Below are 16,216 nucleotides of genomic sequence, written 5' to 3'. Positions count from 1 at the left end.
TTTAGTAATTCAATGGTTCAAGAACTATTGACCAAAAGTCAACTTTCAATCAACGATGGGGTCCACACCCTAGTAATTTAATCCGGAAGAACCGCACATTGTATTTCAGATCCGTAACTTCCTTGGGTCCACATTATGCTCCTATAATAACATACTAAAATCTCATCACGATCTGACGGTCGGATCTCTACCAATCTCAAATTCAAGTGGCGGTCAACAATTAGTTTTACAAACTTAAAAATCCACTTCGGGTGAGCTTCGATTCTCCTTCCTTGGTGCTCCAACGTCCCAAAAACTGGTTGGATCTTGTGCCTAAGTCCAAGGGGAGTTGATTAAGGATGGTGATGGGTGGTGAAACTCGCCGGATCGGAGGAATCAACGTCGAGTACCTCCGATGCTCCGGTGGGGTTATACATGGAAATGGACCTTAAACCTTCGAATTTGGGTGGAGATGGTAGATGGGAAGTTGTGGAAGAGGTTGTAGGTGATGGATGGTGATGATTCGACGGAAAAAATGGTGGAATCCGTCGGAATTAGGTCGGGTTGGTGCGCAGGTGTAAGGACCAACGGGAAGGTTGGGAGCTTCCCTTTTTTCTTTTTTTTTTTTTTTTTTTTTTTTTTTTTGCCCTTTCTTTCTCCCCTTCCTTGTAGCTAATTGGTCCCTTTCCCATTAACTGATTGGGCCGAAACCAAGCCCTTGATTGATTCTCATTCCCACCTAATGGGAGTTTAATTTATTTAAAAATTATAGTTTAGTAAAACGATTTTAAATGTTCGTACTTATACCGTTACAATCCGGACTCGGAAATGGTTTTCGTCTATTCACTCGTGATTTTGAGATCTATTTGAAAACATTAATTGTGACCTCAAAAGGTCAACGAATTTTAAAGATTAAATACAAAAATTCAAACCCGATAACTAAACAATTTAATTCCTAAAATTAACGGAATTAAAATTAACTAATAAAGATAACGTAAACGTGAAATACGAATTTAAATTACAAGATGCGTAAAGAATAGTGAAATTTCGGGAATGGGATTTCACATGAGGTTTATATCCCCCCTGACTAGGTATAACTTCTTTTTCGTTATCAATAAAAATTTCCATGTACCATCTATTTCCATAAAAAAAATTTAAAAGAACGTGGGATTGGGGAGAGAGAGAAAAAGGTTTTTTTTTTTTTTTTATAAAAATTTTGTAAACAAAATATAGCAAAATTTTGTTTTGTAAAATTATGTTACTATCCTTAACTTTTTTGTTGTGATAAAAGACTAAATAGTTTTTTCACCCTCTTTTGGTAACAAGGAAAGTTATATTAATATGTAGTTTAGCTATATTATTTACTACTTTAATGTGGTTGCTTTAATTTTTTTTTTTTTAACAAACGATATTATCTAAATTAAGGGAAAGAGGGTGGACTAGTCTTACAATGGACTAACAATAATAATGTGGTTCAAATTCACCTTTAACAAGAATCAAATCTAATACCTCTCACTTACAAATGAACAGAAATATCACTAGACCGTAGTACTAAATGATTTTTTAATTTACTATTTTATATATGGAGATGAATGAATATTAATACAAAAATTGTTTTTGCTGATCTATGCTTGGAAATGAAATGATCATAATGGATGTTGAAATATGAAAAAAAAAAAATAGTCAAAACTATGAAATTATATATTGACTCAAACTATATGTGATTAAAAAAAACAGATATTGACAATACTCAAAATATATGCGAATAAAAAAAACAGATATTGACACAAAATTACAAATAATTTGTACAATATCAAGGAACTTGTCAAAGCATTTTTCAATTAGTTATCAAATTTTAAGACATCGCTTATTTGCATGTAGTTTTAATATCCTAGTGAATAGGGTATTGAGTTTTCACTCATATATTCCAAGTTCGAATCCCCTCCCCCTCACACAAAAATTATTGTAATGGTTTCGAATCATTCCCCATCCCCTTAATAATAATAAGTTTATTAATAAAAAAAAAACAACAACAACAAAAGGAAATGGCTTATTGATTGGTAATAACATGTGATATCTGAATGTCACACTAAAAGTTGGTCACCACAGGAAACTCTATCCAAAGTTCAATTGATACTAAGTAGAGTTGTTTATTTTGGATGATTGTGCAGATTTAGTCTCTTAACTATCACCTCAGTAAAAATTAGGTCTCTAAATTATTTTTTCGGTAAAATAAGTTTCTAAATTCATTAAAAATTGCTAATTTCACCCCTACTATTATATTCAAAGCTATTTTATCCAATTTTTCGTCAACTTAAATCACTTGACATATTTTAGAGTGTAATACCGTCATTTTCTCGCCTATAACCCTTAACATTTCATATAGGCTGCGAATCTAACGTCTAATTTACACATACACTATTTCTTATGTAAAACTACCAATTTACCCTACAAAGTTAACTCTATACACTATTTCTTTATGAAAAACTAACAATCTACCCTCCAATATGTACCATAATCAAGTAATGTAACCTAAATTGATGGAAAATTGAATATAATAGCTTCGAATATAATATTATGGATGTAATTGGCAAATTTTTATAATTCAATAACTGATTTTTCTGAAGAAAAAAAAAATTAGGACCTAATTTTCACTAACGTAATAATTCATGGACTAAATTGACAGTTCATCCTTTTGCTTATATAGTTTAGGGTTTAAGTCTTTACAGAAAAAAAAAAAAAAAAAAAAAACAAATATAAGTAACCAAGTAGAAAATGGTGATACAAATTCCAGTCAAATAAACTACACAAGAGAACTAAGTTTGCTTCGGAACCCACGTCACGGCGTCCGAAGGATTTCTCCTGGCTGTTGCGGAACTCTGTCTGAAGTTTGAGCCTCGGACCTGTTCTGTTCACCCATGCGTGGCTGAGCTCCTTCAGCTGTAATATGTATTTCTGGGTGGTCTGAAAGGCCTGAGGCAGGGCTTGGTGGGCAGGTGCTGTAACTGTCTGGTGAATCCTCGACAGCCGTAGCTCCAAAATTGTAGGTTTCTCTATCTCGGGAGCCACTACTCTTTCTAAAAGTATGGGAGCTAAGGTCTCTTTGATCAAAAGTTCTAAGCATAACCATAAATCTTCTCCACACAGAGTCACCTCTTGTCGCGATGAAGATATGCCAATGCCTATTAAAGAAAGAGACTGCAAATATGAGAAGAGCTAAAGATGCGGAGACCCCGACAATGAGGAAGAGGCTCCAAAAGCTATCAAATCCAAGACTGTTGGAATCGGAGATGGTGGGTGATGTATCTGAACATGTGCCTTCCGGCGCAAACCATTTGTTTTCAGCATCAGTTGTATCATTTCCCTCATTCACGACCAGGATCGCCCTTGAAACATCTGGCACAAGAGGTGAACCTTTCGGGAAGACCTATATAGGTGGGCACCCCAAAAAAAAAAAATAAATAAATAAAGGAAATCATATGAGGAACATTAGAATGATAAAACCATCTCGAACTTGCTCTTGTACAGCGTAGATTTGGTACCAAATCGCTAATAGAGGTGAGACTCAATGACGCTAAAATTGAATCCTACCGGTATTAGTAATGTGGTACACAATGTATAAGCAGGTGACACATTACTTCTGAGAGAAGTAAAGAGAGAGCTCTTACAAAGCCAAAGCCATCGGTTCTGAAAATTGGGCCAATCATGGTGTATTTCTTGCAATATTTTGCAAGAAACAGCCTAATGTTGGGGGTTTCGTCGATAGCAGCAGCAATACCGCCTTTGGCACTCCCATTTGTCAACAATACGTCACATTCTTCCCTAGACGTATAAGGCCGTAACTTGGAGGGATCAACACCACGGCCTATCAGAAGGTCGCGGACGAAAGAACCCTCTTTGTACCCAATATACTCCCTATTGTTTATAAGATCGAGTATATTCGTAAAAGTTGGCTGAAGTTCTTGAGATGTTAACAATGAAGTTAGACTCGCAGTGTAACTTTGCGTTAGTATCAGCACTACAAACATCCAAACAATCTCCACAGACCTTGCCAAGTTGCCAATCACCCTCTCTCCTGTAAATTGATGAAGTAGAACATGATGATACAACAATTAATTGTTGAATTTTAAGTATAACTATGAAATCTTTCACGGTTGTACTAGCTAGTACTTACGCTGTGCAAAAACCATGGTCGAAAAGGAGAACCAAAAGACTGTGCCAACTTGATGAGCAGGAGGACCGCGAAATTCATCATTGATACGGTGTTCAAGAACCCAAACCACTGAACCAACGAAGACGAAAAAGAAAGCACTTGTCAACCAAAGATTCAGTGTCAAAGGCTTTAAGAAAATCCATGCACTTTTGCTCTTTCTATCTTTCATTGGCACTACCATCACTACCCCTGATTCTGTGTATGGCAAGGTAAAGTCCACATACAAGGACCTGTTTGCTCTAATTGTTGCGTCTGCTGCCACTGCATCGAAATTCTGTCACAGATTATTAGTATTACAACTAATGATAAAATTGTTAAACAAAGTGAAATCTAAACTAGTTTCTAGTACTACATACCCCGAGAAATACTTGATGCACCAAATCATCGTAAGTGCCAGCACTTGTACCATCTGGCTTGGCGAAGGGAAAGAAATCATAGGCAACATTGTACTTTAATTGGCCCATTGCAGCGTTGAAGATGTCAATGACGTAGCCAGTAACATGAGTTGTATTAGTGCTAGAGTCATATACTACTTTCACAAATTGAGGATAGCCATTCTCCACAGGAACTCCTACTCTCAATCTTTTGCCGTCTGTCGGGATCTCCCATCCCTTAGGAACTGAGGTAGAATCTCCGGGCCATATAATAGGTCCAACATTGGATTTAGAAGTTGAATAAGGATCACTTGTGTTTTTCGAGTTCAATTTTTTCACAAGTCCACTCCGTGGTGTCCAAAACCCAATTCTTTTTGTTGCATCACCGAACACATTTACCATTTCAAAGACGGATGTTTGTAATTGCCCATCAACAAAACTGAAATCCCCACCAAAGCCTCTAAATTTAGTACCTGATAAGGATTTGCAAAGCCCTGGACCATTTTGGGAGATCCCAATTGTTTCAAGATCATTTGATGAGTTGGTGGAAGCATTAGCCTTTTCATAGCCAAAGTTTTTAGTCCCAACATTTTCAACTGCCATGGCTAATGCAAAAGCAGCATCATAAGCCCAGAGTGCAGGAACGTCTAATTCAGCGTCGATAATTGTTGGATTCTTCTTTTGGAATTGCCTTTTCCATCGATTTCTAAAATCGACATATTCTTCTGTTCTGGGCACATAAGTCCTCACACCCAGTGCACCTTGCATTGAATTGATGACTGAAGCATTTGTTGTACTCAAAAGGTTGGTTAACCCATTGGTCATTATCCAAACATACCCTTCATCCATCATTCCCTTCTCTCGTGCCTTGGCAAAAAGGCGAGAGCCAAGAGAGGGCAACATGTGCACAATGAAGACTCTAGTCTGCATAGTCATTAGCTTGGAGAGCTCTGCATCAAGCTGGTCCTCAGTGGCTTCTGGATGTATAACACTTCGATATGGGACATGAGCTTCAACTTCTTGCAAGGCATCTACCAAGTAAGGTATTATTCCCTCACCATAATCGTTGTCTACATAGATGGGCACAGCTTCTCTCCATCCAAAGGCTTGGATGATAGCACTTATGGCTTTCACCTGAGAGGAGTCATTTTGTGCGGCTCGGTAAAAGTATGGACTTCGAATAGAAGTGAGGGAAGGATTTGTTGCTGAAAATGAGATGATGGGCACCTGGGCTTTGTTCCCCAGATCAATTACAAATTTGGCTTGCATCGATGACTTTGGGCCGAGGATTGCTTGCACTTGAGTATTCTTTATCAGGTCTAAAGCTGTTAGATCAACAGAAGGCACAAGAAGTTAGCTACAATGCTTCTTTTACTTAAAATAGAATCATATTGTTGCAAACTGAAATAAAACACGGTCGACGGAGAGAGAGAGAGAGAGAGAGAGAGAGAGAGAGAGAGAGACCTGCAGCAGCTGCATCGACAGTGTCTTCTTTGGAGTCCCTAACGTTTAAAACCACCCTGGTGGAAGAGGAAGCGTGAGAGCCGGTATAGAAATCTGAGAGGGCCATGTTAATGCAGCTCAACCAAACTTTTGCACTGAGTGAATCAAGGTCATCAAGAATCACACCAACTTCCACTGCGATTGTTATGTTCGGAGACTTCTGTCCCATAGCAAATGAATTAATGCTTAAAGAAACAAGCAAGACGAAAGAACAGACTAAGTCGGTCAGTTTCCTCTTCGTCATGGTCGTATCTGCTTCTGGATGGAAAGGTAGTCATCCAAAGATACTTGGATCGGTATTTCTGATTCTAATGTAGTTATAGCATACAGAAAACTCGGGGTGTAAGATACGTGGTTAATTACATAACAATTTCGTCGTAAATTACTAATACCTCTTGTTGGAGTAGCTCCAAGATAAATTTTGTCAAGAATTAATAGAAACAAATTAAGCCTGTGTACGTAAGTTTCATTTACCTGGACCAAATCGCCTTACAAGCTAAACATGATGGTGAAATGCGTAGTACAAGACAGAAGTACAATTAGAATAATGATATCCAACTGTTTTCTTACTCCCCAAAGAGCTTCTGGAAAGCAATGAAATATTAAAATTATATTAGCATAGTAATTGTGAAGGTTAAGCATCAATTGGTCGGCTTTTTTAATTTTTAACAAGATGATATTTTCAGGAAATTTACCAGTACTGTGGACCCCATCAAAATCTACATCGTAATAAACCTACATAAAATTACTATATTTGCCCTATTTTAACACAGAATATATACTGTTATTGTCAATCTCTGCATTTGGTTTTGGCCTCATGCAATAATATCTACTTGAAGCTTAAAATAAAACATAAAAACCCAGGCCAAAAGGTGTGCAAGTTTTCCATGATCATACAGAGAAGAGATGATCGATACTTCCGCGACGGTGAGGCCAATTTTAACACCTTAAGTCAAGGATGAAACTTAATTGTCATTAGTGGCTTTATTGAGGATTAGTCAGCCTTGATCAGGAGTTGCTGTTAGTTCTGGGTCCTGAAGGTCAGCCTCATCGGCAGCAATAACTGGAGATTCATGCGATCTGTGTCACGGCCGAGGAAACACTAGCTAGAAGAAACAAGGAAGAAAACATAATGAGAGAGGCTGGTTCTTTTCTTCAACTCCATGCAAAGGTAATGAGTATAGAGCCTGAAAGTATTGTGCCAACTTGATCCGAGGGACTGGAGGGCCACGAAAATTTACAGTACACAATGTCGAAACCAGTCCAGATGAAAAAGCAAAGACTTATCAGCCAGAGATCCCATGAAAGAGGCTTCAAGAAGATCCATGTATTTTTTATCATGTTATTTATTGCGAAGAAATTTATATGTAATTTTGGGATGAAAATTCACGATTACTTAACCATTCGAAGCAATTTCTTTGCACTCTCTCCATCTGCAGAACGTGTTGGAGTAGCACACAGATAATACATTTAATTGTTAGTTAATAAGGAACTAAAAGCCTCTGCAGGTTCTTTGCACTCTCATCAAAGTAATACCTTTTTTTTTTTTTTGAAAAAAAACGATATTATCTACTCTAAGGAGAGGGGGTGGGTTAACCTCATAATAGACTAACAATAATGTGGTTCAAATTCGTTTTTGGCAAGAATCGAATTTAAGACCTCTCACTTACAAGTGAAGAAAAACATTATTAGACCGTAGTACTAAGTAGCAGTACTACGTGTTTTTAAAACACACAAAAAAAGTACATTAATACTAATGTCAATTTTGTTTTGAATCTCCAACTGCTAAAATGTCACATAACAAAATTAGTCTACATGTTACACGCTTGATTCTACACAAGGTTTTAGGTTCGATTCTCGCTAGGACGAATTTAAACGACATGTTGTAGTGCTAGCTCGAAACATGCACCTTTTTTTTCTATGTGTAGCCTACTAAACTCTTTGGTTGAAGATGGTGTTTTACCGCAATGGCGGAAAGCAATAATGCACACCATAGTGCGGATTCAATCCTCACCAATCCCACTACCCTTAACATTTTTTTTTTATGGGACTACCCTGAACATTTGTTAAAATTCAGTAAACTAGGAGAATTTTTTAATTTTTTCTTAATTTTATTATTAAGAGGGGAAAAGATTCGAAACTATTACAACTATTACAATAATTTAGAGAGTAGGAATTTCAAATTTGGAATGCATGGGTAAAATCCCAACAGCATATCTACTAAGATATTAAGAACATGCAAGTTTGGAACTACTTTACTCGACTAGAATATCAAATTTTAATTACCACAGACAAATTATTAGATTATAATATTGATTTTCGAATTTTGTTTTCTTTAATTCCTTGTTCTTTTCTGCTTAATGTTGTGCATAATCGTTATATTAATTACAAAGCAGTTTCTAGATCTTTGTAGTTTATGTTCACGAAAAGCAAATCATAGAATTGCCTAAAAATGCAAGCACTTTACAAAGACACCGTAAAACTAATTGGAAACGTGAGAACAAATTGTGCTCATCCAATCTAACTTTGAACAAGGCAAGTACTGAAAGGGTTCAGGGTTAAGAGAAGATGAAGAACCAACAACGTTGTTTCAAAAATCACTACTACGACACGAAATAAACGAGATGCAATCGTTTTACTAATTAATCCATACATGTACAAGTTAACTACTTCATATCAAGAATATCTTCCGCCGAAAAACACCAGTAGACGAAGCAAAAGAAAAGAGCGATCGAGCATCACCTAATCCATGTAGAATTACTAATACAACCACACACTGTAAATGGAATAACGCGAATCCAATTGCAAATTACTCTTCCCTTGTTGCAGGATCCATCCCAGTTGAAGGGCTGTCCGCAAAATACTCTTGGTGCTTCACATTGACGCCATGCTGCTCAATGGAGAATAACAAGATGAGCACTTTAGGTAAACGAAAACTAACATAGAAGCAATAAGTGAAAACAAAATCAGTTTAAAAATCTATTTAGGGCCAGGCGATCTAGATTGAGCTATTCTAGAACTGAACACGAGACTTTACTAATATTGACGATTCTATGAATCCCACGCTTCTACAGAAAACGTACAAAATGCAGGAATAATATAGAGGAGAACAAAAAAAACCCATTTGTAAGTTCAAAAGGCTCTCCAGTTTTGAAAGAAATAGAGGAATACTGAGGTGCATGAAAAAGGTAGCCTATCAAGCTAAAGTAATTCAAAAGAGTGTAGTCATTACCTCACGCAATGCCCTTGACAGGTCTTCCATCGTCAATATTAGACGCTTATCCTGTTGCAACATTAAAGTTAAGATGGCATGTGATTAAAATTTAGATAAACATAAACACTCATCTCACCAGAACAATGATTGGAGTACCTTTTGTTGTTTGTCCCTTTTGTCTTTGACTACAGAAGCCTGTCTCGCTTTGCATTGCCTGTTTAGCGGCATAAGCATGTAAATATCTTCCCCAATTGTAATACCTTATACACTGGCTAACTACAAGTACAATAACCTACGAATATAACTAATTAATACTGGACCAACAGCCTACTATTGCAATTATACATTTCTTGTCCAATATTCGACAAATCATAAATGTGAGCTTGTGTCATGAGGCAAGAGGTGAATAACTTAGTGACTTACTGAAGAGCATCAGTTGCAACCTCAGAAACAAACTTTTGCGTGGCGACAGCTACCAGCCTGATTCTGCAAATGAAGTAAAGTACACACTTCAGCATACAAGTGCAAGCAAAGAAATACATCCAATTCAAATTGACGAAAAACAGAATAAAACTAGTGGCACTTTGCCATTGTCAGCTCAAATGGAATTTACACTGAATTTCCTCTACATTAATGGTTGCAACGGTGCAATCTAATCTATGTCAAAAAGTACAAACTTTCACCCATCAAACAGGTGACCAGTTAGCGCAAATTCGAAACCGCTAATTGGAACGAAGGCTAGGAAGCAAACGAACGAATGTATAACATAGATACGGTTCCCACACCCAAACGAAAAGAAGGAAACAGATCATAGACAACAGTGAGAGTCTCATACCAGTTACAGAGTCTACCTACAGCTTAATTCACATAGCGTGAGTATCTAATGAACTACAACTCTGAATTTTCGACCAGAAACATGCTTTACACTTAACAAAATCAAATCATACTTAACAAACTCAAATTATTAATCTCACAACCCTAACCGCAACTGAAATCTCAACTGAGCAAATTGCAAATCGTCCCAAAATTTGAAATTGGAACAAGTACCTACAATCGAACGTCGGGGCACTGGAAGCCGCTCTTGGCCAAGTAATGCTCCACGAGCTCGTCGGGTATCTGAAAGCAGAAAAAGTCAGGATTTCGATTTCGATTTGATCGGAATTTGAAGGAAAAAAATAAGATTGGAAAGTAGGGTTTTACGGTGGGGGTGTAGTCCATCAAGGAGGCGAGGAAGTCGGTGAGGGCGGCGTCATCGTCGTGCTTTCCGCCGTCGCTCGGTTGCTGGTTCTGGTTTTGAGTTGGGTTCTGGTTCATCTTCTTTCCCTCTCTCTCTCTCCAAAATACGATCTTTCGTGATGAGTCTTCGACTTTGATTTGCAGATTTATTGGCCTATTTTATAAACAAGTAATTTATTTAACCGGGTCGGGTTGTACCTATTTCCTCATCCAACTATCCGTTTTGGTTACTAGTGCAACTGACTGTGCAGAAGGGAAAGGGATTTCTTCGATCCCTTCTTCTTAATCCATCAAGTTTAAAGATTCGGCTAGTTAAAATTTAATCCAACGGTTACAAATAGGAATCCACTTTAAAAATTATAATAACTTTAACCGTTTGATCAAATTTTAATGGTCCGGATCGTCAAACTTGATGGATTAGGAGGAAGGAATCCAGAGATGATCCTTTTATGTGCATTAGTACCCAATAGGACTGTAGGATGTGTTCCAAACTTCCAACTAGCCGGTTTAAAAGTGCTTTTCCAAAACAGCCCTACTCCGAAAAAATAGTAGCAGCTGCAGCTGAATCCAATCACAAATGAACATATGTCCACCTGTGATTAATGGATGCTATTGTTTCAGCAATCTTTCTAAAGAGCGGTTTTACAAGACATATTTGTCACAACTTCTGAAAGCTAAAAGTGTTTTCTATCAACTAGGAGGCTTTTAACTACATTTGACAACTTATTGTTTGAGTTGTAAAATTGTAAAAAATAAAAATAAAAAAAAAACACCATCTAGCATCTTCAACTCCCAAGTGCTTTTTTAGGAAGCATTTAAACTTATAATGAGAATTCCAACGTGTCTATAACAAAAGCACTTGTAAGCAAATGCTGATTCCAGTCCCACGTAAAAAGTCTCAAACAAGAAGTGCATCAATCTTATGAATAAAAATCCAAGTGTGCTTGCAACTAATAAGCATTTGTTAATTATTATTAAACGACTTCCAAACAAAAACACAAGCTCTTATTTCACCCAAATAAGAGAAGCAACACAGATGACTATTTTAAGGTACTAATACCAATTCTATAAAAATCTGAGGATCGGACTTTGCTATTAATCTCAGGTTGCAAGGGACCAAGATACACACTGATAAATCAAGTGAATCAAAAGTAGCGGCCACCCTCTTCCAGCCAAACTTTTAACATGTTCAGCTGGGGAAGAAATTATTGAACAAGTAAATCTCTACTTTTCACACGTTATTAAAAAAAACCCCGATGTAATCTTCGTATCAAGATTCCGGTTAACAGAGAAAAACCAGGATCTTCACGAAGAAGACTTTGACACCTTTACATCACACTCTGCAGTCTGCATTGACGAACCAAACAAAAACGAAAGGGGCACTACGCGTCTACTTCTTCTGGGTATAACGCTGGATCCCTTGGACATCTACGATCTCAGGAGGGAAGACGGGATCAGTAGCTGCTCTAACGGCAACATTTGCCACGGAGGTGACATTCACTGGAGGAGTAAAGAGAGGCCCAACAAGCGGAAGCTGGCTCAGAGGTCTTGTATATTGAAATAGCTGCAGTCATATGTTTGAATATAAATCAGATGATATATCTTTTTCTCGAGTGGAGGACTAAATGCAGAATATATGAAGAACTACAACTTTACCATCTCAAGTGGATAACCAATTACACCGAGAGGTAACTTTACACTGCCAACACTTCGAGTCCCATAAATAAATCCAGGCCTCAAGATCACTCCTGAAGAGGGCATGTAAAGTGTTACACAATAAAAGTGTCCAATATTGTCAGAAACATAAGCCATATAACTAATGCTTCAGTCTCCTGTGCTTGGTCTCAAGAAACATGGTAACTTAATGTTTTATGAAGATATTGATTGAAATTAATGAGACAAGATGTAACCAATGGCTAAATAAAATTTCTCAGATCCTAGCCATCAATCGAAAAAATGATGATAGAGTAAGAAACCTCACCTCCGTAAGGAAATTTGGTTAGCAGCTCTGTCTCTGCAGCTCTCTAGATTGACAAGATACAGTAAAGGATTTTGTGTCAGATAAGATTAGACATGTTAAGCATTACAAGCAGACTAATTATGCTAATTCTTCCAGCAGCCCCTAAAAACTAGCGACCAACATACAAGTAAACTTAAACAAAGCATGGTACCTTTCCCTCATAATATCCCCGCAATAAGTAATTTGCCACACCAAAATCAGCAGCAGAGATATAAACAAATCTTTTCACACCTGCGGATCAACACCAATTGTCTAACAAGTAAGCCAAAGAAGTAGCCCGATACAAAAAAAATAAAACATATATATGTATATATACCTTGTTCAGCGGCAGCTCTAATTGCATTGATGTTAGCAGTCCCATTAATCTTATACATGTAGGAATTGGAGCCAAACCCACCAACACAGGATATCTAGGACAAGAAACCATATTAGGAAAAGGAACCAAACATCTGATCCATTAATGAAAGCTAAGCATGAAGAACAAAGGGGTAGACAGTTTCCATTCTATACAATAAACACATTCTGAACCAAAATTTGAAGAAGGGGGGAGGGGAAGGACAATATATCACATGGTTAGAGAATATGTCAGTGTGTGCATGTGTCTTTACTACGTATTGGCGGATGGGAATAAGGTTAAACAGAGCATTATGGGACTTCATACCACAGACGTGACACCATCGAGGGCATCCTTCCATGACTCAGGCGATAGAAGGTTTCCTGAAAATGGAAATACTTTTAAAAGGTGTTTCTACATTAAAAAAGAAATTATGGGTCATCAATCAAATATTATTGCAAGAAAGTAAACCTTGATGCCAGGTCATACTGTCGGCCCATGAATCATGTAATTTTGACCTACCAGACCTGAGGAAAAAAAAATAAGATAGCACTAAAAGTGAGGTTCCAATATCGAATCAAAAAACAAAAAAAAATCAAATAAAAGGTGATACAATCATAGAGGTATAAAGATTTCTTTGAGTTGGAAAAGAATTAGGTAAAATGATCTTTGAGTTGGAAACAATTACTTCACAGTCGGATAGTATTGCGTTCTTATATATCATACAAGCATTGAGATGGGCACAGGCCTAAACTGAGCAACACTAATGAACAATTCATTGCCATCAACTTAACACCAGCACGCAGATACCAACCATCAAATACATAAAGACGAGTTATACCTGCTAAGGCTAGCGACAGACAAGCCCCGCTCCAATGCTTCTCTACAAACATGTGAGCCAACAAATCCATTTCCACCCAAGACAAGCAACTGTATTAAGAAGCTTAGAAGTCAACAAACATAACACTATAGCATAGAGATAAAAAATAAAAATAAAACAACAAAACCTTTTCCCACTAAATGGGGTCAGCTGACACTATAGCATAGAGATGAAGACAATAAAATTATATCACGAAAAAACAGTTTCCAATTTTCAATGCTTTTCGAAACAAGATAGTACCTTCTCAGTTGGCGGAGGGGGAGTGTTTACAGTCTCTGCTTCCACAACTTTGAAGGGTTCATCAACCTTATCAGAGTCTGTTGTCAGATACCTACCATTCCTCGGTGCATCCGATACACTGAATTTACAAAATCAGGAAGTAAGGAAAACCCAATTCTCCTCTTAACTATCTTTATTTAATTCATTTTCCAACCACAAATTCAACAATGTAGAACAACCCATAGCAGTACAAATAATCCGAAAACCGAATAATATCCATGAACCCAGATGATTAAATTTCGTATAGAACCCCAGAAGTAGAAAACGAAACCTAATAGTCTAAGATCCCAATTAGTAAATTTAAGGTTTTTGCATTAGTTTCCCAATTCCCACGCTTTCTCGACAGCCAAACACTCACTGCATAATAATTCGATAAACAACAGCACCAATAGATTCAATACCAAAAAAGAACCACAAACACATTCAAAACCATAAATTAGCAATGCACTGAGTGCAGCTATACAAATTGAGTATTAATTCCAATTTATATATATAAATAATTGAAATAAAAAACTTACAAGAGCCTGGGAAGTGATGATCTTGTATGGATCAACCGCGAGACGACCGTCCTCATTTTTTCGAATTCGCGGTTACACACAGTCCCCTTTTTTCTAGGGTTTCTTAAATTTTGGTTCTTCAATTTGCTTTCTCGGAGAATGCCCGGAGCGCAAGTAACCGGAAAGTCTGTAGCTTCTTGTTTTACAGACAAGAAGGAACAGATGGCGCGTAACTGTGGAGACAAGTGGTTCGTGCAAGGCCTTAGGGAAAACGCAACGTGTACACACTCACACCGCAAGTTTTGTGTTTCACGTGGCGCGAATATGGTGTTTTCTTTTTTTTTTTTAATTCAAAGTTTTTTTTTTTTTTCTCTATTGCCGTTATGTCATTTTATTTGCAAATTTTATTAACAAAACTATTTTCTTTAACATTACCTTTCAATTAATCTATTTCGATTTATTTACTAGGATTGAGGAGTGTAAGAGAACGGATGTACTGCTCATAACTAACTGATCTGACCTAAATTCGACTTCTAGTACCACAACTCGCAATTGTACAATCTCACAAACAAAGCACCTTAGTGACTTAGTCCCCCAATAGTTTCACATTGATACCTTTAATTTTACAGAACTTTAATGAAAAGCTTCCGGTACTATTCACTTTAACGAAAAATCATATTTTTACACTAAAAATTTAATCTTGGTACTATTTATTTTATACTTTATTTTATCTTTATCGTTAAAACTCAAAATTTTCAAATCATTTTCATTAATTTTCTTCTAATTTTAATCAACCACTGTCTGCAAAGATGGGCTACTTTTCAAGATGGATCTACCGAAGTTCTTCTGACCCAAGACCTTCTTGGTTAGTAAACTGGCCCAATTTATGGATTCTCATTTTCTGGCCTTGAAAACCTTGTTGCTTAGTCTACACTGGCCTGGATTTTGAGCCAAGCTGAGACGGGCTGAAATTTTGAGCCCAATATCGTGTTGAGAGGAGTGTGGAGCTTTAAGACTGAGGAGTTCCTCCTCAATTTACTGTGTGTTCGATTCGTAAAACTTCACGTTTATAGTTGGAACCGTTTATATTATATACACTTTGTAATAAATCATCTCTATAAAACTTCAATTAAAATTAAGATTGTTTAGTCAATTAACTATGACAAATAGATTGACGTCCATTGAGGAGCCAAGTTAATTCTTATTGTTTTCAGTTCCTGCATTTGATTGCAACAAAGATTATGGAGGTAAACCTTTGTATTAAGTACTTATATTTTAACCAATGGAAGTTCTTCTTTGCACATTTTCTTCACAAGTGAAAGGTTGAGATTTAACTAACTGATAATTTAGTTAATGCTCAACTGTTTAACATAAAAAATAATGTGCAGATAAGCCAAGCTCTTGTAACCAAATCTCAAAAATTGAACATTTTATAAAAAGAGGAACTTAGTAGACAGTATCGCGTTTTAGTAGCATAAACGAGTCACTAAAGCAGTGTCAAATCAGCATGATCAGATAAAAATCTTAGTCCCAATCACTCAGATCTTAATAGTTACGAAGAAAACCAGATTTGATATATTCCTCTCTCTCTCTCTCTCTCTCTCTCTCTCTATATATATATATATATATATATATATATATCTAATCCAATTTGTTCTACTGGCATTGGCATCCATGAATCCATTCC

At 36.8% G+C, this 16,216-nt stretch overlaps 3 protein-coding genes across 3 annotated transcripts; all 3 read right to left on the bottom strand.

Annotated features, from left to right (window-relative positions):
- Positions 1-2,772: 2,772 nt before the first annotated feature.
- On the bottom strand, positions 2,773-6,313 carry LOC103949772 (glutamate receptor 2.8-like). The gene is made up of 5 exons (XM_009360893.2): positions 6,031-6,313; positions 4,549-5,891; positions 4,154-4,466; positions 3,648-4,054; positions 2,773-3,406 (listed from the first exon to the last, which is right to left on the bottom strand). Exons 1-5 carry the CDS (start codon positions 6,311-6,313, stop codon positions 2,819-2,821), a joined length of 2,934 nt encoding a protein of 977 aa, XP_009359168.2. The 3' UTR covers positions 2,773-2,818.
- Positions 6,314-8,685: 2,372 nt separating this feature from the next.
- LOC103949675 (transcription initiation factor TFIID subunit 10) lies at positions 8,686-10,659 on the bottom strand. The gene is made up of 6 exons (XM_009360784.3): positions 10,484-10,659; positions 10,335-10,399; positions 9,707-9,769; positions 9,440-9,497; positions 9,302-9,352; positions 8,686-8,959 (listed from the first exon to the last, which is right to left on the bottom strand). Exons 1-6 carry the CDS (start codon positions 10,595-10,597, stop codon positions 8,879-8,881), a joined length of 432 nt encoding a protein of 143 aa, XP_009359059.1. The 5' UTR covers positions 10,598-10,659; the 3' UTR covers positions 8,686-8,878.
- Positions 10,660-11,460: 801 nt separating this feature from the next.
- On the bottom strand, positions 11,461-14,735 carry LOC103949676 (uncharacterized protein At1g32220, chloroplastic). Its single transcript, XM_009360785.3, has 10 exons — positions 14,551-14,735; positions 13,994-14,111; positions 13,715-13,803; positions 13,345-13,400; positions 13,201-13,256; positions 12,856-12,949; positions 12,691-12,770; positions 12,501-12,543; positions 12,176-12,267; positions 11,461-12,083 (listed from the first exon to the last, which is right to left on the bottom strand). Exons 1-10 carry the CDS (start codon positions 14,604-14,606, stop codon positions 11,910-11,912), a joined length of 858 nt encoding a protein of 285 aa, XP_009359060.1. The 5' UTR covers positions 14,607-14,735; the 3' UTR covers positions 11,461-11,909.
- Between the last annotated feature and the right edge of the window lie 1,481 nt (positions 14,736-16,216).

This window comes from the organism of the source record quoted next, unplaced genomic scaffold (assembly GCF_019419815.1).
Source record: "Pyrus x bretschneideri cultivar Hongxiangsu unplaced genomic scaffold, Pyrus_bretschneideri_v1 Contig28, whole genome shotgun sequence".
NCBI lineage: Eukaryota > Viridiplantae > Streptophyta > Magnoliopsida > Rosales > Rosaceae > Pyrus > Pyrus x bretschneideri.
Note: the sequence above shows the minus strand (reverse complement) of the source record. Positions and strands in the feature narration are given on the sequence as shown.